A 20585-nucleotide genomic window follows, 5' to 3' on the forward strand; every position below is an offset into this window, starting at 1 on the left:
GTCAAGTGGCTTGGCTTGGGCCTGCCTGATTGCAGGGTCTCCCTGTTATTCCTTCTTTCTCTGAAGTAACAGGGTCACGCCATTGCTTCTTCTTTCTCTGAGATTGCAGGAGCCAGGTATTGGTTCTTGAAGATTAGAGCCCCTCCTCCCCCACAACTGACTGGGTGGGGGTTCCTGCAGCTGTGCTCAAGGGCCTGCCTGTCGGTCCTTCTGTCTCTGGGATAGTAGGATTTCCCTATTGCTCCTTTTATCTTGAACCAGATGGCCTTTTTTGTATTGACATTTATTGTTAGGCTATTCAAAGAAGTCAAGTAATAGGAGCCATTACAGCCACCTGGCCATCATCTTTGACTCTGTTTCCATGAATGGATGCTCCAGGAAACTGAAACAATAACTCATTGTTGCTTAGGATATACCTGGGCTCTGCTGAGCTGTATTTGCTGGGAGGACCTTCCATTCACTCTTTTTCCGTGTTGGAATTGGAAGCTTACCATTTGGGCAGAATCTGTGGACAAACCACTCTCTAGGGTTTTGGCTGCTTATCTAACTTCGTTTGATTGAACAACCAGTTCCTGGTCCAGTTAACAGATCAAAAGTCCGGAATACTAAATCCAACATGTCCAGGACAGTAAATACGGTTTTTCTAGACGCACATGGTGCGAGGTATAACAACTCAGAGAGAGCCGTGAAAGTGGTATGAAATTAAGGAAGTTGGGCATCCCCTTCCACAGTGGGAGGGCCTCCCACAGAAGAAGAGTATGAGTTTGTCACTGTAATAGTCTAGACTGTTAAAGGAGTTATTACTTGTGGAGGCATTTCGGCTTGGTGAGATTAAGATCTCTTTCAACTTAAAGATTTTATAAGTTAATAATTCCTGGAGTCTTAAATATTGTACATATAATACAGACAAGTTACTACATGGATATATTACTTGATCTTAGGCAGCAAACATTAATGATTTTCTTTGGCTTTGAGTTCTTTAGCTTTAGCAAAGAAGTAAGTCTCAAATGCGTACAGGCATTAAATCTCTGCACATTAGGACTAGAGAGGGAAATAAAATGGGTCACCTCTGGACGTTCTTTCAGGGAGACAGAGTCAAAGTGTTTGTCTGAAGAACTTCATTCTTCATTAACACTACTTTAGAACCACAACATTGAAAGGAGCCCAGGTGAGTGCATTGCAATCACTCAGCTCTGATAGGTCCTTTTAAAATCATTTAGGAACATTACCTTGATGGTTTCCTATTGAAATAGTTTTCTCATTTTTTAGGAATTCCCCAAACCCTCTAGTACCACCCATCTAGACATACAAATAATATTTGAAAAGTGTTTTGTATCTACTCATTATTATTTTTTTTAGTTGCCAGATGGCACGTGCCTGGGAGAGATTGACTGGGAGAGGAGGAGGGAGGAAGAGAGAAACCCTCCCATGGGGCTTGGTCCTTCCACAATCCTTTTTTCTCCATTTCTCCATCTTATCGGGACTCGGGGCACACAGACACGCATACCTGACATATTTTTCAAGCCCCTGGGGCTGAGATTTGAACTTCGGATGTCCATATGAGATCTGGCACTCTCTGCACTCGGCTTAACCACTGTGCAGTGGGGCCAGCCCTTGATGACTATATTAGTATTTTTTTCAGCTTAAAATTTTAAAATGTCATATTTATATTAGCCAAAAACATTTTGGAGAAATATTGTAAGCATGGAAATGTACAATAAAATTAAATTTCTGCAAGTTCTGATCAAATCACTGAAAAATGCTGTATTATACTATACTCTACTTCAGCAACATAAAACCTGTAATTTCACTCCATGCTTCTTCATATTTTTATTTCTCATGAGGGGGGAAGTTCTAAACTGCTCTTAAAATAGTAAGTTTAATAAAAATTCAAACAGTAAAGAATTTGATATGAAAAAAATCAAATAACTTTTTTCATTCATTCTGTGTTGTAACAATCCATAGTTTTTTTTTTTTGGAGAGATTTTTCGCTATAGGGAGCTTGCGCTCGCCAGACAGACAGAGAGAGACATAGAGACAGAAAGCGAGAAATCACCAGGGGGGATGGTCATGCCACAATCCCTTCTCCTCTTGGGATCTTGGGCACGCATGCACATGCGCCCGGCATGAGTTTTAAGCCACTGGGTCCGGGACGCAAACCGCGGTCAACTATGTGGGAGTTCAGCGACATAGCCATTACACTAACTGCTGGTTCCCAATCCATAGTTTTTCAAAGGGGTCCTAGGAGTTTAGTAAATATCTTTCCAGATTTTGTTTTGGGGGGTACATTTACATGCAGACAAAGTTGGTTTTTCTGTTTGTTTTAGTTTTATTTATTTATTTTTTTATTCTTGAGATAACTTGTGTGTGTGTGGTGTGTGTGTGTGTGTGTGTGTGTGTGTATGAGAGAGATAGAGAACCCTTCGTAGGGTCTGTACAAGAGCTTGTAGGCACACCACAGTCTCTTCACTCTGCTCCTCCAGTCCATTGTATCTTAGGCACTCATACACATGCCCAGCATGTTTCAGGCTGACTTGGCTGGGGATTTGAACTGTGGAAGCCATGTGGGAAACAGCTGCATTTGAGCAGTGTGTTCTTTCTATGCCATGGGGTGAGCCCTACAAAGTTCTGTAAATAAAAAATTGAATGCAATTTGCTCTTTTTATTTACAGTTGCTGCTTGGAGATCTTTCTCTGTCTTGTTTAGTATATTGTATAGTACTCTGGCTTATTTAACTATCTTTTTAAACTTGCTATAGGGCATGTGCACTCACCGGAGAGAGAGAGAGAGAGAGAGAGAGAGAAAGCAAGAAAGCACTCCTCATGGGGAATGATCATGCTGCAATCTCTTCTCCTCCATTTCTCCTTCCCTTCAGGATTTTGGGTACACAGATGTGCACACAGAGTGTTTCTCAGGCCGCTGAGTCTGGTACTCAAACTGCATGGCCATGTGGGATCCAGCTGTTTTAATCACCATGCCAAGGATTGGCCCTAACTATTTTCTTATTACTGTACATTTAGGATTTTTACTTTTTACATGGCAAACAATGCTTGGGCATTTTTGGACATACATATTTATGCTAGTAGGAAATTATTTCCATAAAACAGATTATAGAAGTAAATTTCTTGGTCTGAAGGTATGAACATCATTAATTTTGATTTCTATTGTTAATTTAACCTCCAGGAAATAGAAGCCAGTTTATTCTCAAACCAGTACTATTTAAGAGTGCCCTTGGGACCAGCAGATGGCATAATGGTTATGTCACTGGGATTCCACATAGTCGACTGTGGTTTGAGTTCTGGGCCTGGCTACTTAAACTCACACCAGGCGCATGTGCGTGAATGTCCAGGATCCTGAGAGGAGAGTGGAGGAGAAGGGATTGCGGCATGGCCATCTCTTCTGGGGAGTGATTTCTCGCTTTTTGTCTCTCTGTCTCTTTCTGTCTCTCTGGCACGTGCAATATAACACAAATCTCTCTTAAAAATAAAAACAACAGAGTGCCCTTTCGTCTACTTACAAATCAACCTTTGCTATTCATACTATTTTCTTTTTAAATTTTGTTACTCTAAGGAGCAAACTTTTTATATTATTTTTATTTTCATTTTCTTCATTGACTTTATGTTTTGTAGCTCTTTTAGAAAAAAAAATTCAATAAAATGTTTTATGAAGAAAGTAGACATAACAAAAACACTTGAATGCAATGTCATTGATGGAAAGTAGTAGGTACATAGAAGAAAATGAGTAGAGATGAGGAAGAGTAGGGCCAGCCCTGTAGCACAGTGGGTAAGTGCCATGCATAGAGACGTGGAACCCACATGGCTCCAGTAGGTTGAAAAACATGCCCGGTTCATGTTCATACATGCCCAGAATCCTAGAGGGATGGAGGAGTGGAGGAGAGAGGATTTCAGCATGACCATGCCCAATAGGAAGGTACCTGCTTTCTCTTTGATTTCATTTTAACATTTTTTTTGATGTTTTTGCTATAGGGCGCATACACTCGCCAGACCAATAGAGAGAGACAGAGAGACAGAAAGCGAGAAATCCCCCCCCCCCCAGGGGGGCTGGCCACGCCGCAATCCCTTCTCCTCCATTTTCCTCTTGGGATCTTGGGCATGCACACACACGCGCCCGGCATGAGTTTTAAGCCACTGGGTCCGGGACACGAACCGCGGTCGACTACGTGGGAGTCCAGCGACATAGCCATTATGGTAACTGCTGGTCCCTCATTTTAACTTTTTTAAATGATTTGCTTTAAAATGAATTATTCAGATCACATTAATTTAATATATGATTTTTAAAAACAAACAATACTTCTAGTATTTAGTGATCAATAATTTTCTATTTTAAAATTTAAGTTTTACTTTAATTTGGAGTACATCTAGTTTATGACTTAAGTGAGTAATGTTCATTGTAAAGGAAAACCAAGGTAAGAAACTGGGATTTGTTGTTGTTAATGTGTATAATCTTTTCTGAAAATGAACATTAAAGTTATAAATAACAGATACAAAGGTAGGTTATTGTAACTTTGTTTACTAAGCCATCAAAATAAAGGAGTATGAGAAGACTCCTAGCTACTTTTTTACATTAAACTTTTCATGTAGATAACTTTGCAAATTTTTCATAATTCTTCAGATTCCTAAAAGTAATTCATTAAGCTGTTCATTTTATTTTTTCATCCCCAGTGTATCTTCGCTCTAAAACATGTACTGGGGGGATTAGATAATAACATATATCAAGTATTTACTATTAACCAGCATTGCTGTAAGTTCGTTATCTGTGCTGACATTGTTAATTGGTGTAGCAGCCTTATAAGATAGTACCATTGTTATTGTGCCCATTTGCAGATGAGAATGTGAATTACAGAAAATGAATGAATGAAGCAAATTTCCCAGCCTTACTCTTAAGCCTGTCATTCAGTCAGATGGACTTCTGGCAGTCTAATTCTTAACGTTTACTTGAGAAGCTGTTCTGTCTTGAGTAGATCTGTATTGCTTCTGTTGAGATAATGGAAGTGAATCTTAAATAAACAAACTATAAATGACTTCAGCTAACAAACATTTAAATTACGTGTGACCTGTTTGTACCAGCAAACAGAGAAGAATTTTCATTACTGCTTGCATTGGTTAGAAGTCAGCACTTATAAAGGCAATTCTAGATTGAGCTGTCATTTAAAAGTCATTGCTCTTAGATTCCAGGGGCTGGTAAACCTTTTCTATAAAAGCCTTGATAGTAGATATCAGACACATTCAATCATTTCTCATATTCTTTTTTTTTTTTTTTACAGCTGTTTAAAAAATGGAAAAATGTCTATTTTTATGTCTCAGGCAGTACCAAAAGAAGTTAGTGACCCAGGTTGACCTATGTGCCATATATTGCCTGTCCTTGGCATAGACTCATTGGGGTGTATGGATTTAAATTCTCCCTTCTGTCTGAGCAATCATCTCTTTGTATATGTCTTTTTTTTTTTTTTTTAGAAGTTTTTGCTATAGGGTGCGTGTGCTCGCCAGACAGAGAGACAGACGGAGTCATATAAAACGAGAAATCATGCCCCAGGGGGGATGGCCATGCCACAATCCCTTCTCCCCCAGGGGGGATGGCCATGCCACAATCCCTTCTCCTCCATTCTTCTCTTGGGATCTTGGGCATGCATGCACATGTGCCCGGCATGTTTTAAGCCACTGGGTCCGGGAAGCAAACTGCGGTCGACTACATGGGAGTCCAGCAACATAGCCATTACACTAATTGCTGGTCCCTCCTTGTATATGTCTTAACATAGTTTTATTGTTTTGAGTTTTTTTGTTTGTTTGTTTTGGATTTTTAATTTGCCAGAGAGAGTACGTTCTCCAGAGAAACAGAGAAGAAAAGCATAAAAGCACTCTGCATAGGGCATGGTAACATTGCAATCCTTTCTCTTCCATTTCTCCCACCTTATGGAAATTTGAACACACACACACATGCACCCAGTGTGTTTTCAAGCCTCTGGGTCTAGAACTGGAACCACACAGTGACCCTCTGGGATCTAGCTGCCTCAATTACAGGGCCACAGGTTGGCCCAACACATTTTAACTTTAAGAAACATTCTGCAGATCTCTACCTACCTCTTGCTGAAAAATTTGACACCTTTGTTAGAGTATTCCAGAGGAACAGAACCAGTGGAACGTACATGTTGATTAAAGAGGGGATTTATTACAGGCATTGTCTTGTGTTGTTATGGAGGCCAAGAAGTCCTCCTGCTTTTGATCTACTCTCTGCAGGCTGGAGGCCCAGGAAAGCTGGTGACATAGTTCACCCTGAATCTGAAGGTCTGAGCGCCAAAGGAGCCAAGTTGTAACTCTTAGTCCAAGGCAAGAGGCCTGAGAACGGGGGGACTGACTCCCCTTGGTCTATGTTCTAGACTTTGAACACCTGAGAACTAGGAGTTCTAATGCCTAGGGTAGGGATAAATGAACATCTGAGTGTAAACAGTGATTGAAAATTGCACTTCCTCCAACTTTTAATTTTATTCTGACCCTCAGTAGGTTGGGCAGTTCCCATCTACACTGGTGACGGTGGATCTTTACTCAGTCCACTGATTCATCTCTTCCAGAAATTCCCTGAAAGGCACACCAAGAACTGATGTCTTACCAATTATCTGGGCATCCCTTACCTAGTAAAGTTGACACAGAATTAACCATCAAATGCCTTTCTAAACATTATGATGTCAGGAAATGGTGAACTCTTGGTCTTTAGGTGGCGAAAGTATAGAATAAGGTGTACAGAACTTTCAATATCCTCAAATCAAATATTCTGGAATCCTCTCCAAAGTTACTTAAACCAACACTTAAAACCCTGATCCCAAGAATTTCTGTAACAGATGGATATAGTTTCAAATGCATTCAGAGAACTTCTGTTCTACAGAACTTTTCTTACCGATACCTTGTTCTCTTTGAGTTTATGGATATATGCATATATAAATTTGTCTTTTTCATTGATTGATCTGAGTGTCTTTGCCATCACTAAAACAATTGATCTTAAAAGCAGGCTTCTTGAGCAGTAAAGTAGAAAATTTGTTTTTGGTATTTATTTTTTTCCTTTATTTTTAATGATGGAAAGTGCATGTATGAGATAGAAAGAGAGAGAGAGGAAAAGAAAGGGGCCCTTGCTAGGATTCTGTCATACTTCAGTACCCTTTCCCTCCCCCCCTCCCCCCAGCTCCTCCTTCCACTCAGGATCCTGGATGCCTACACATCCACCTGGAGAGTTTTTCAGGCCAACCTGGGATCCCAACAACTGTAGCCACATGGCTTCTAACTCTGCAGAACACTAGCGTTACTGCTGCACCACACTGGCTGGATCTTGTAGTTTGAAATGATGTTTTAATGTGTGTTTCTGAGTGTTTCAGTTAGAAATAATTGTTTGGGGACTGGGAGAAGCACTTTTTATTCAGTGTCAATGATGATCTGAGTAAGAGAATTATGTGTATTAACCAGAAGCTTTGATAATGGAGCAGTTGGATAGAAATTTTTCTTTTTAAAAATATTATCCTGTTTTATATGTGAACATTTGTGTGGGCAGAGATTTTCTTACCTCTCTCCTAAAGTTTCTTAACAAAAACAAAATTGCCAAAAATTAAAAGTCAAAGAATTTCTTCTTAGACATAAAGTTTGCTAATTTACCATCAAGATGTAACTTACTCGATGGATCTTTCTTTATATATCTCTAGAGTATATAGTTTTCCTAAAGAATCTTCCTTCATTATGTACTTTAAATGTTAATCTGACATGATCGTGTTCTTTTTTCTTTATAGAAAGTATCTGTATGTCACATCTTCTTTTAAAGGAGCATTTAAAAATGAAGTTAAGAAGGCAGAAGAAGCAGTAAAAAGTGGTATGTGATTACTGATGGTCTACATCATTCTTGTTCGCTCACTCAGTAGACATTAATTGCACACTTTTTCTGAGACACACATTACTCTAGCCAGTTAATAAAATACAGTTCCTAGTTCAAAACTTCATAACACATGCTTTCCACTTCTATCTTTATTTTATTATGGTTTACTTGTTGTTATGATTCTGAGCACACTTGGAAATAGATGCATATATGTTAGAAATCCTGCTTGTCATAATGCTGTGTTATGTCATTTTAGAGATCAGCATCAACCTCACTTGAAGAAGGATTTGTGACATAGTCACTCCTCCTATGGTGGAGACAAAGCTATACTTTTCTGGTTATCTGGGACTGAGGAGTAGCTCTACTTCCATATATGTGTAGTTTTATATTGTTTTTATTGCCACAGGGCACATGCACTCACTAGCAAGTGAGAGAGACAGATAGAAAGAGGGAGAAATTATTACCACTCAGTAAGGCATGGTCACACCACAATCTGGTCTCCATCTCTCCATCCTGTCAAGGATTGGGGGCAGGCACATACACATGCCTTCCATGTTTTTTGAACTGCAGAGACTGGGTTCAAATGACAGTTGGCCATGTGGAATCTGGCTCCCTTAATCACTTTGCTATGGGTATGGCAATTCATGGCAATCCACTTCCATATTTCATGAACATCTTCAGTCAAGTTTCACTCCTGATTTTAGAACTTTCATGTGCATCTTTATGCCCTGTATATGGTCAGGCTGAGGAGGGAGAAAAATAGAAGACTTAAAGTGTTACACATGAAGCTATGAAATGAACATAAGGTTTTCTGAGACTATAATCTGTTTGCCATTCTTACAGGTCCTGGCTATATGTACAGAAAATGCTCACTAAAACTTATGCAAAATAACTTAATTGTCTTTTAACTATCTTGCTTCTGCTTCCAGCTGAACTTGTGTTGAAAGAAGTTCAATTCAAAGTAAACCAGCCTGACAGAAATTCTTTGTCTTCTGCCAAGGTATGACAGGAGAAGAGTAATCTTCTTAAATGACAATCATTTGCTTTTTGTTGGACATAGCTATAGCTTAACGTTTACTTCCTAAAAAAAAGAAATTTGTTTTTGGAGAAGTTTTTGCTATAAGGTGCATGTACTCGCCAGAAAGAGGCAGACAGAAAGCAAGAAATCACCCCCCAAATGGGGATGGCCATGCTGCAATCCCTTCTCCTCCATTCTCCTCTCGAGATCTTGGGCATGCACACACACGCGCCCGGCGTGAGTTCAAGCCACCGGGTCTGGGACTCCAACCTCGATCAACTACATAGGAGTCCAGTGACATAGCCATTACACCAATTGCTGGTTCCTACTTCCTAAAATTTTAAACACAAATAAACTTAGAAAATGAAGTGGATTTTAATACAGGTGAACAGAATAGATGTGAGCAGAGAAATGAGAGGAAAACCCAGCAAGTGAGAAGGAAAGGGGAGATTGACAGAAAAGATGACACAACAACATGGGAAGCATTTGGAACAGTGAGGCAGAGCATCACAACCAGTTTCTTTAAAATAGAAAAGAAAATGATATGAGAAAAGGAGAAAATGAAACGCTAGCAGGAAAAAAAACTAGCCTATCAAGTCTCCTTGAAAATATCTGTTCAAATTATAGCTCCCTGTGGACCTAAATAAATGGGAAAGCAAGGAGATGACTAATAAGCAATCTTTCTATCTAGTGCTAGGAATTGTATACCGTAATTATGAATATTAATAACAATGCTTCTAGCTTACAAAGCTCTTTTCTTCTGAGTCACTCCACACAGTTCATAAACATTCTTTATAATCCTTGCAATATGCCCATGAGTAAGAAAATTTATATATAACTATTATTATTATTTATAATACATCACAACTAAGAGAAAAAGAATATTGCTGCTGTGTTGTGAGTTTGCTAACTTTTACCAAAAATATAGTATAAATCTTTCTACTGTGTTCAGTCTAAGTCACGTATTTATTTGCTTATGTACAAAAGAGATATGGAGATAAAGCATGCTTCATTCCTTCCTTCATCCTCTTCTAGAGACTTAAATATGAGATGAATTCTTTTTAAAAACATTTTTTTTCCTATAGGACATTTTTTTTTTCCTATACACTCACTGGGGGGGTGGGGGGGTGGAGGTGTGAAAGAGAGAGAGAGAGAAAGTGAGAACGCACCCTCCAGGGAAGATGACTCTGTCACAGTCCCTTCTTCTCCATTCTCCTGTTGGGATTTTGGACAGACATGTACATGCACCCAGTATATCTCTCAAGTTGCTGGGTCCAGGACTTGAACTGTGTAGTTGGCCATATGGGATCCAGCTGCCTCAACCACCACACCACTAGCTGGCCTTGTAATGATTTATTTTTAGTGATTTGCCCTTACACTTTCTAGGAGTAGATATGTGTCTGATGAAAGAGCTCTTATGTCCAACAATAGAGAGTAAAGGATGAACCCAAAGAGTAACACGTGGTAATGCCCTGAATCAAAATCTGTTCATGACAGGACCAGCAGTTAACGTAATGGCTATGTCACTGGACTCCCACGTAGTCGACCGTGGTTCGCGTCCTGGACCCAGTGGCTTAAAACTCACGCTGGGCACGTGTGCATGTGTGCCCAAGATCCCGAGAGGAGAATGGAGGAGAAGGGATTGCGGCATGGCCATCACCCCTGGTGGGTGATTTCTCACTTTCTGTCTCTCTGTTTCTCTCTGTCTGGTGAGCGCACGCACCCTATAGCAAAAAATTCTCCCCCCCCCCCCCCAAAAAAAAAATCTATTCATGGTGTTTCCACAATTCTCTTACTTTTTTTGTTTTATTACTTTTTTAAATTAAAGGTAAAACTATCTTATTGATTTTTTTTTTGAGCTTTTTTAAAATTTTCTCTCTGTGAAATCACTTCCTTTGCTTTTCTGTGTTTGAGAGTATAAAACAAGCTCCTTCTGATGGATCAGGTTTAGTCTGTTCCTTCTTACTGCCTCTTTGCTCTGGGCCTTGGGTGCACTGACCGGAAGGGTAGAGAATGCATTGACAAGTTTTCTTCTTTGCTCTGGTGTATGCTGTTTTTTTTTAAAGTAGAGAAGAGAGCAAAGGAGAATGACTTGAGCTTTTCTTAAATTCTTACAGGTAGTTGAATTTGAAACAAAATACTTAACCATTTTCCATGTTCTTTCACTTGAAAGTCAATGAAAATAGTGTTTAATCAGTGGCATACCCATCAAAGAGATGCCTAGCTTTCACATTAGGTAGATGAAGCATATTAAAAGAGTGTTCTTACCTGGGTGCATAATAATAGTGAATTGTGTCTTTTCTTTCTGGCATATTAGAGATAAAGTAGTGAATGAGCCAGTATATCGAATTAAGAGCAGATAAGAAAGACAACTGGGCATTGAGATTGGTGTACTCTGAAAGGGTAGTAGCCCAGGAATGAGTTTTCCTACAAATGGAAAATTGGGGGAGTTACTAGTTAGAGGTATCTAAAACTTGATATGACAGAGACACTTTTTTCTTTTTTTCTTTTCCCTTCTCCTCTCAGGATTTTGGGCACACATGCACATGCACTGGTGTGATTTTCAGACCGCCAGGTTTGGGACTCGAACTGCATAGCCAGCCATGTGGGATCCAGCACCTTAATCTCCATTCCACCTACTGGCCCACTAATGATATTTTTTAATTACCTTTTAGTTTAGTTTAGTTTTTTTCTACGAGAAACTCTACTAATCACTTAATAGACTATTCCTGTTCTCACAGACAAAAACCAGAGTCTAGGCACCTTGAATAACTTGCTCAAGTTTTTACATAGTTTTGTGTTTTTAAAATATGTATTTACATTTAATCAATGTACTTTTTTCTTTTTCTTTCTTTCTTTCTTTCTTTCTTTCTTTCTTTTTTTTTTTTTTTTTAAGAGAGATTTCTGCTATTGGGCATGTGAGCTCACCAGAGAGACAGACAAAAAGTGAGAAATCATTTCCCAGGGGGATGTCTAAGCCACAATCCCTTCTCCTTTCAGGATTTTGGGCATGAACACACACATACCTGACACAAATTTTAAACTGCTGGGTCCAGGACTTGAACCACAGTCGATTACATGGGAGTTCAGTGACATAACCATTACATCATCGGGTGGTCCCAATCATTATACATCTTTACAGCATGCAAAATGGTTTTTCCAATCATGAATACAGTGTAAATTAGTCCAGTCAAAGGTATTATGAAGATATAAAAGCAGGAGAGGTCTCGTTTCCAGTGGACACAGACTCTTTCCTTGGAATGGTGGAGGCTGTGCAGTATTGCCATTACCCCGAGGAGAGAACAGTCAGTAGAGGGGTACAAAAACGCAGAACATTAAAACCTTTAATTTGGAGAAACAAAACTTTACTCCAAGGAAGCATCATCATCACCACCAGCAGCAACAGCAGCAGCCACCGCCACCACCGATACCTGCAAATGTGCAACAGGCCAGCAGCCAAGACGAAGACTTGACTGTTGACTTGAAGAATAGAAAATCAGGAGAGAAGACCTTCATGCAGCTTAGCTGTCTCTTCGTGGGCAATCTTCCTCCTGACATCACTGAAGAGGAAATGAGGAAACTATCTGAAAATATGGGAAGGCAGGTGAAGTCTTCATTCATAAGAACAAAAGCTTTGTCTCTATCTGCATGGAACATGAACCCTAGTGGAAATTGCCAAAGTAGAATTGGACAATATGCCATTCAATGGAAAGTAGCTTCATGTGCACTTTGCCTGCCATAGTGCATCCCTTACAGTCTGAAACCTTCCTCCATTTCCTCAGCCTGTGACTGTGGAGCCCATGGACCAGTTAAATGATGAAGAGGGACTTCCAGAGAAGCTGGTTAGAAAGAACCAGCAATTTCACAAGGAGTGAGAGCAGCCACTCAGATTTGCACAGCCTGGGGCCTTTGAGTATGAGTATGCCATGCACTGGAAGGCACTCACTGAGATGGAGAAGCTGCAGCAAGAACAAGTGGACCTCAACATCAAGGGGGCTCATGAGAAGATGAAATGGAGATGGAGGCTGCCTGTCATGAGCACCACGTCATACCAATGAGACAGGATTTGATGAGGCACTGAGAAGAACTTCAAATGATGGGAGAGGTGCACAACAAAGAGGTGCAAAAACAAAAGCAGCTGTAGCTCAGACAGGAGGCAGAGCACAGGTGTCCTGAGGAAGAGATGCAGCAGCAGCAGGAAGGAATGATGCGGCGACGGATTCAAGGGAACCTTCTCTGATCCGAGAGAGCAGGAGATATGGATGGGTCAGATAACTGTGGGAGGTACCATGGGCATAAACAACAGGCGCCATGCCCCCTGCTCCTGTGCCAGCTGGTACCCCAGCTCCTCCAGGACCTGCCACTATGATGCCAGATGGAACCTTGGAATTGATCCCATTGACAATTAAATGCTTTGGTCAAGCTGCTACAATGGAAGGAATTGGGGCAATTGTGGAATTCTTCCTGCATTCAACCATGCAGCTCCTGGAGCTGAATTTGCTCCAAACAAACATCGCCAATACTAATAAAGTTGCAGTGTCTAGACTTTCTAAACCCTTTAAAAAAAAAAAAAAAAAGACCCTTTTTGGACTAGCCAGAATTCTACCCTGGAAAAATGTTAGGATTCCTCCCAATAGTTAGGTCTTTCCTGCCTGTAATAGTCTAGAGAGTAATACTGGAGGCAGAGGGCAAGGGAGGGGGTGGTATTTAATAAGTCAGTTCTGTGTAGTATATTGTTTATTCAGTCTCTGTGTGGTGCATTCCTAAGTCTCAGATATGATTGTTGAGTGCCTGGGGGAACCAGGACAAAATGGATCCAGCTAAAGCCCCATTAATCTTGATCATTCTGGGGTATTTCTTTTTTCCAATATGTTGTATTTGCTTTCTCATCCATACTCCCTAGCCCCAGTAATACAGCCACATATACCACAAAATCCAAACATCCCCCAATGACCTTAGCCTCTTACTCCATTCGCTTTCAGGTGAGAATTCATGCAAATGTTCTCAGAGGTCACAGACAGCGTACATTCGGTTCTGTTCTCCTGTATACTACCCCTTCATGTCCTAAGGAAGACATTTTCTTTTAGACATTTTCATTTTTGTATGTCTTTTTAAAAAATCTTATGTTAACTTGCCTCTGTTTTTCCCCTGGGTAAGGACAACCCAGGAATGGCCCCTTTGTGTCTGAGATGTTGTTGTTCATAGCTTTTCTTGATAGGCTGAGTACAATCTTGTTGTAATATGAAGGTCTGACAGTAGCTCTGAGCCTTGCATATCTTAGGTAGTTACACTGTGCATTGTTTTTTTAAATTGGTGTACCATGTTTAATTTGTTCCAGTACCTTTCATTTGGATTTTTTTCCTGTGAAACGGAGCAGTAATGCAGCATCAAGTTATTAAAATACATGTTAAGCCTTTACAAAATAAAAAAGCAGGGGGGCACTTGTGTATACTAGAGACAGTATAGAAGGGGATGCATAGGGGAGAAGGGGCAGAAGGAATCAAGGGAAAAAAAACAATTAAACAGATACAAAAATGGAAAGTTATCTGTTAATGATAATGCATATGGTGATACAGTTTTCACATAGTTTGTGTCAAGCCATTGTGCCCATCAGTAGTAGTAAAGGTTCTTTCTGTGCAGGGCAAGGGACCTCTGAATATGAGTGAAAAGAGAGCAGTGGGCTAGGATTTGGTTTAGTTTGGAAACTTGTTTATCAGATCTTTACTGCATATCCAACATGCTAGGACTGCCTTAGCCAATGTGACCTGCTATTGTTACCCTGGAAACATTTGAGTAATAAGGTAATATCAACTCATCTTTCGTTAACTCAGTGGCATTTATATTCTCTCCCAACCAAACATTCTTCTCCAGGATGTATTACAGAAAGCTTTGGAAGATGTAGAAGAAAAGCATAGAAATCTTAAAGAGAAACGGAGGTAAGATGTAAGATTTTCTCTTCTTGAAAAATGTATTTATTTATTTATTTATTTATTTACTTATTTTCTTTAAACTTGGCCAGAGAGGGGTGGGAGAAAGAGAGAGACAGACAGACAGTGAGAAAGCAAATCACTATATCCAGGACTCGAACTGCATTCCGCCATGTGGGAGTCCAGTGACCTTAACCACCATTCCACCTGCCTGCCCCAAGATGTAAGATTTTCTGTATGCAGAAATTCTCTGCACTTTATTAAAACCAGTTCTGATATATAAGCAGGCAAGTTTGATAGCTCTTGTGGTAATTTCTTTACTTCAGCTTGTGACATTCTATTATATTTAATATAATATGATCAAGAGTCCCCAACCAAGATAAACAATATAAAATATTTATAAAGTGTATGATTGGCTTTATGCTTTCTGTCTCTCTGGCACATTCAGATCTGTGTAGGATATTTGCAGACTTGAGGACATATTGAAAGTTGAACATCACATCCAGTGTTTGGAATACTTAAGATTTGGAGCTAGCAGGTGGGATGGTAATTAAGGTACTAGACTCCCACAGGGCTGACTATCATTCGAGTCCTGGACCTGGTGACTTGCTTTCTCAACCCCTCCCCAGTTTCTCTCTGGTCAAATTAAAATAACAATAATAAATAAAATTAGATTAAATAATTATTTTTTTAAAAATGAAATACGTAACAATTAAAATAGTCAAATCATCATTTTTCAAAAACACTGCACTGTACGTATTAGACCAGTTAACATTTCAGAATTCTTTTGGAATTTTCTTGTCTTGTAAATTTAAATTGACTGACTTGTTTTTGAGTCAACGAATGCTCGCGTTTAACTAGTTCTTGGCGTTATGTTTAAGTATTTTAGAATCCTTGGCTAGACCACGAAACTGAGTATACCCACCAGGTTTTATAAAATATCTGGGTATTTTATATACCGTTTCTTTGATGCTTGCCTTCTGAGTTTAATTATTAGCAGTTTTGTAATCTATATATTTAAAAATAACTTTTCTTGATGTAACTTCAGAGAATTGAAAAAAGCAAGAACACTCTCCCTGTTCTTTGGAGTGAACATAGAAAATCAAAACCAAGCTGGAATGTTCATTTATAGTAATAATCGTTTGATCAAAATGCATGAGAAAGTGGGCCCACAGTTGAAACTGAAGTCCTTGTAAGTATGTTTTTGCTTTCAGATGCACAGCCAGGAGGAGGGAGGCTGCTGTAAGATTCGATGTGTGGAGTGAGCAGAGTGATTAATCATAATGGGAGCAGGTGTCATATTCTCTGTTCACCCTTCCTGTCAATGCACAGGCATGAATTTGACTAATTTATAATACTAGTGAAGCTCTGTGCACATTCTAAGGAAAAAACACACTTTGGGAAAATGTTCAGTGCATTTGTTGAACAACTTGATGCTTTACCATTTCTTGTGCCATCCCATCTGGTTAGATTAAGTTTTTAATATTTTACCAATTTAAAACTAACACAAGCATATTAAAGAGATTTCAGAAGAGAAAGAGGAGAAGAAACATTCATAGCTCTATGAAGCACCCTGTTAACATGTTGTGCAGTTTCTAAATGTATGAGTTCTTGCCGGTGTCCTGCATGAGTGTGTATTATTAAAACACTCCCACCTATTTGGATTCTAGAATAATACATTTTGGTGCTTTTCTAATGGTCTGAAACTACCTCAGCTGCTTTCATCAATTATATAGATTCCTGAACAGACACTATAGAAAAGGACAGAGTCAGACAAGATAACCTGAACCAGGAGAATGGGTCAGGGAGCATTTATCATCTTGCTTCCTCAGCCTCAGGGTAAAATATTTCATTCATTCAGGAAGCATTTCTCTTGCAGGGTCACGTGCCAGGCTCTGTAGGAAACTCTGCAGACAGAATGGTCAAGATCTGCCATAGTTTGCTTAGGAGCACGTAGACTACTGAAAGAGACAGCATATAAATGCATGTATTTTTATAGTGTGTGAAAACAGCAAGAATGATCTTTTTTTTTTTTTTTTAAGAGGTTTTTGCTATAGGGCACGTGCGCTTGCCAGACAGAGACAGAGAGACAGAAAGTAAGAAATCACCCCCCCAGGGAGGATGGCCACACCGCAATCCCTTCTCCTCCGTTCTCTTCTTGGGATCTTGGGCACTCACACACACACTCCCGGCGTGAGTTTTAAGCCACCGGGTCCGCCACAGTCAACTGCATGGGAGTCCAGCGACATAGCCATTACGCTAACTGCTGATCCCAAAAATGATTTTTTGATACTTAAATGAGTCGACTCTCTTGCTTCAAATCCCAGTGCACTTAGAATAGAGTGGCTTACGGTGGTATTCCAGCATGTCCTCTACCTGGCTCTAAGACTCCATCTCCCTATCCATATCTCTCCTCCTCTGCATTATCTGTTTCTTAGGCCTCTTAAGCTCATCCCTATCTTTAGCCTTTGCCACTTGTTCATTCCCTGTGCATTTAACCATTTTGTCCTCAGACTCTTTTTTTTTAAATTTTAATTTCTTTTATACACTCGATCACTATACACCACTTAGCTTGTAAAGTGAATTCTCCCAACATGAATACATTTCATCAGATTTTTTTTTTTTTTTCACAATGGCCTTAGTATGTCGTTCAGGCATGAGCTCCACAGAAGGTCTTCCTTGACTGTCTAATTAAAATGGCCTCCACCTCACTTATACTAGCACCTACTTTGTTTTCCACACCACTTACCATCATCTGGAATGGTATTGTATGTTTATCTGTTTGTTGGCATCATGCCTGTCACCCTTCAGTAGAAAAGAAACTTCATAACCAGGGACCTTGTCTTTGTTTATCATCGTATTCTTAGTTCCAGGAAAAAGGTCACATGCTGAGTGGCCTTAGTATGTCGTTCAGGCATGAGCTCCACAGAAGGTCTTCCTTGACTGTCTAATTAAAATGGCCTCCACCTCACTTATACTAGCACCTACTTTGTTTTCCACACCACTTACCATCATCTGGAATGGTATTGTATGTTTATCTGTTTGTTGGCATCATGCCTGTCACCCTTCAGTAGAAAAGAAACTTCATAACCAGGGACCTTGTCTTTGTTTATCATCGTATTCTTAGTTCCAGGAAAAAGGTCACATGCTGAGCTTGAATAAATGAATACTGTGTTACAGGTGAGCTCATCAGGTGCAAAAACAGCACAGGAGTGGCAATAAATCAAACTGGGGAAAATGAAGCCTGGAAGAAGTGAGGCCCAAATTTTGACTAAGAGAATGAATAGTGATGGGGGGGGTGTGGATGGAAGAGGAAAGTGGTAAAACATGACAGGCATGGTCCCCAAACTGGGAAGACTTAATTAGTATATCATGCCAAAAACAGGGAGGAACCCTTGAAGGATTAGACAACTGGATAGTCTTGGCCAAAGCAAGCTATGTCACCAAGCAGAATATCTCAGCCATATACATCTTTACTGTCATTAAGACGGTAAAATAAATAAATAATTTTATCAATTAGACTATCCTGGGGACAAACCCTCTGAGATAATCCAACACTTAATTTCTTAGTAGGATTCACTGAGCACCTTAGAGAACACAGCCATGATGAGAAGAATCTAGCCTAACAAATGAAATGAGACGAAGAAAGTGGCCAGTATCATTAAGAGGATCATGTCAGTTTATTGCAGTAAGGCACTATTACTTGGTGTTTAATGCTAAAAGGCCTTCCTTCCTACCATCCTGTCTCTTCCCCCACCCCATCTACCCTGACTATAGTTGGAGGTTAGTTTTGAAAGAGTCATTAATTCAGTAACAAACTGATCCAAGATCACCACAGATTTATGCTAATGAATTACAATTAAGATAATGACATGAATGATCCAGACCAAGTGAATGAATTTATTTTTTAAATTATTTTAAATGTCTAGGATATATTATCTTTTCTTTTAACTTTAGCCAGGTTTTACAAAATTTATATATGCATTTTTTTCCCTTAGACTTGGTGCAGGTGTGGTGGGAATTGTTAATATACCCTTGGAGATCATGGAACCATCCCATAATAAACAGGAATTTCTCAATGTCCAGGAGTATAATCATCTCCTAAAAGTCATGGGACGGTATTTGGTCCAGTATTGTAAAGACACCGGGATCAGTGAGTATTTAATAGTCATAGTAAAAGATACTTAAGAGGGATCAATTTGTGTGATTTTTTTAAAAAAAGAATTATTTATTTAATTATATTTACTATTATTATTATTTTAAAATTTGCTACAGGGTACGTGCACTCACCAAACAGAGTGAGATAGAGACATAGATAGAGAGAGGGAAAGCCAGAAAACAAGGCTTCAGGTCCAAAACTTGAACCATAGTCAGCCATGTGGCAGTCCAGTTCCTTAACCACCATTCCTCATGTGATTTTTTTTAAAGGTGAAATCACTACATTGATTCATATAATCAGTAACCCAAAACTCTGAAAGAGAGCTTCTGTTTTAAAAATATAGTACAAGTTGGTGAAGACTTCCATTACTATATTGAAAAGGAGTGGAGAAAGTAGACATCCTTATCTTGTACCAGTTTTTAGTGGGATAGCTTTCAGCTTTTCTTCATTCAGGATGATGGAAGCTATGGGTTTTTCATAGATAGCTTTTATTGTATTGAGAAATGACTCTTCTATGCTGATTTTGCTGAGAGTCTTGATCACGAAGGGATGTTGTATCTTATTGAATCCTTTTTCTGCATCAATTGATATGATCATATGTTTTTCTCTTTCTTTCTGTTAATATGGTGTATTACATTTATGGTTTTACATATGTTGAACCAACCTTGCATCCCTGGAATAAAGCCTACCTGGTCGTGATGTATAATCTTTTTTATTTGTTATTTGATGCGATTTGCTAGTATCTTGTTGAGAATCTTTGCGTCTATATTCATCAGAGATATTGGTCTATAGTTTTGCTTCCTTGTCCTGTCCTTATCTCTTTTAAGGATAAAGGTGATGGAGGCTTCATAGAATGAATTAGGGAGAGTTCCACCCTTTTGGATCTTTAGAAATAACTTGAGCAGAATGGGGGTTAACTCTTCCTTGAAAGTTTTGTAGAATTCAGAGGTGAAGCCATCAGGGGCAGGGCTTTTCTTTGTTGGGAGGTTATTTATTACTGATTCAATCTCCTGGCTTGTTATGGGCCTATTCAGACTTTCTACATCCTCCTGGCTCAATATTGGTAGATTTTATGTGTCCAAGAATTTGTCCATCCAGATTTTCTTGTTTGTTGGCATGTAGTTGTTTATAGTATCCTCTATTTATGTTTTGTATTTCTACTATGTCTGTTGTTATATTGCCAGTATCATTACAAATTTGATTTACCAGGTTCCTTTCTCTCTTCTTAATAAGTCTCACTAGTGGTGTATTAAGTTTTCTTATCTTTTCAAAGAACCAGCTTTTACTTTAATTTATCAATAAAAGAAATAGAAAAAGAAGAGGTGAAACTATCATTTGCAGATGACATGATGGTATACATAGAAGACCCAATGGTATCTATGAAAAAATTCCTGGAAGTAATATATAAATACAGTTGCAGGATACAAAATCAACATACAGAAATCTATAGTCTCTCTATATACAAACAGCAGGTAGACTGAGATAGAACTGAAAAAAAGTAATTCCATTTACCATAGCCACAAAAAGTATAAGCTACCTAGGAATAAATCTAATCAAAGAAGTTAAATGCCTCCACAAGAAAAAATATGAGAAGCTAAAAAAAGAAATTGAA

General features: G+C 39.1%; 1 protein-coding gene and 1 pseudogene across 1 annotated transcript in view; both read left to right on the top strand.

The window, feature by feature from the left end:
- Positions 1-20585, top strand: part of MORC1 (MORC family CW-type zinc finger 1) — a 195307-nt gene that overhangs the window by 61986 nt on the left and 112736 nt on the right. Inside the window, exons 10-14 of the mRNA XM_006164206.1 lie at positions 7787-7866; positions 8799-8869; positions 14759-14823; positions 15863-16006; positions 18813-18967. Coding sequence (XP_006164268.1) covers positions 7787-7866; positions 8799-8869; positions 14759-14823; positions 15863-16006; positions 18813-18967 — 515 coding nt within the window. The remainder of the gene's footprint in view (positions 1-7786; positions 7867-8798; positions 8870-14758; positions 14824-15862; positions 16007-18812; positions 18968-20585) is intronic.
- Positions 11219-13413, top strand: LOC102490865 (non-POU domain-containing octamer-binding protein pseudogene; annotated as a pseudogene).

Source organism: Tupaia chinensis, unplaced genomic scaffold (genome assembly GCF_000334495.1).
Source record: "Tupaia chinensis unplaced genomic scaffold, TupChi_1.0 Scaffold143593_1, whole genome shotgun sequence".
NCBI lineage: Eukaryota > Metazoa > Chordata > Mammalia > Scandentia > Tupaiidae > Tupaia > Tupaia belangeri.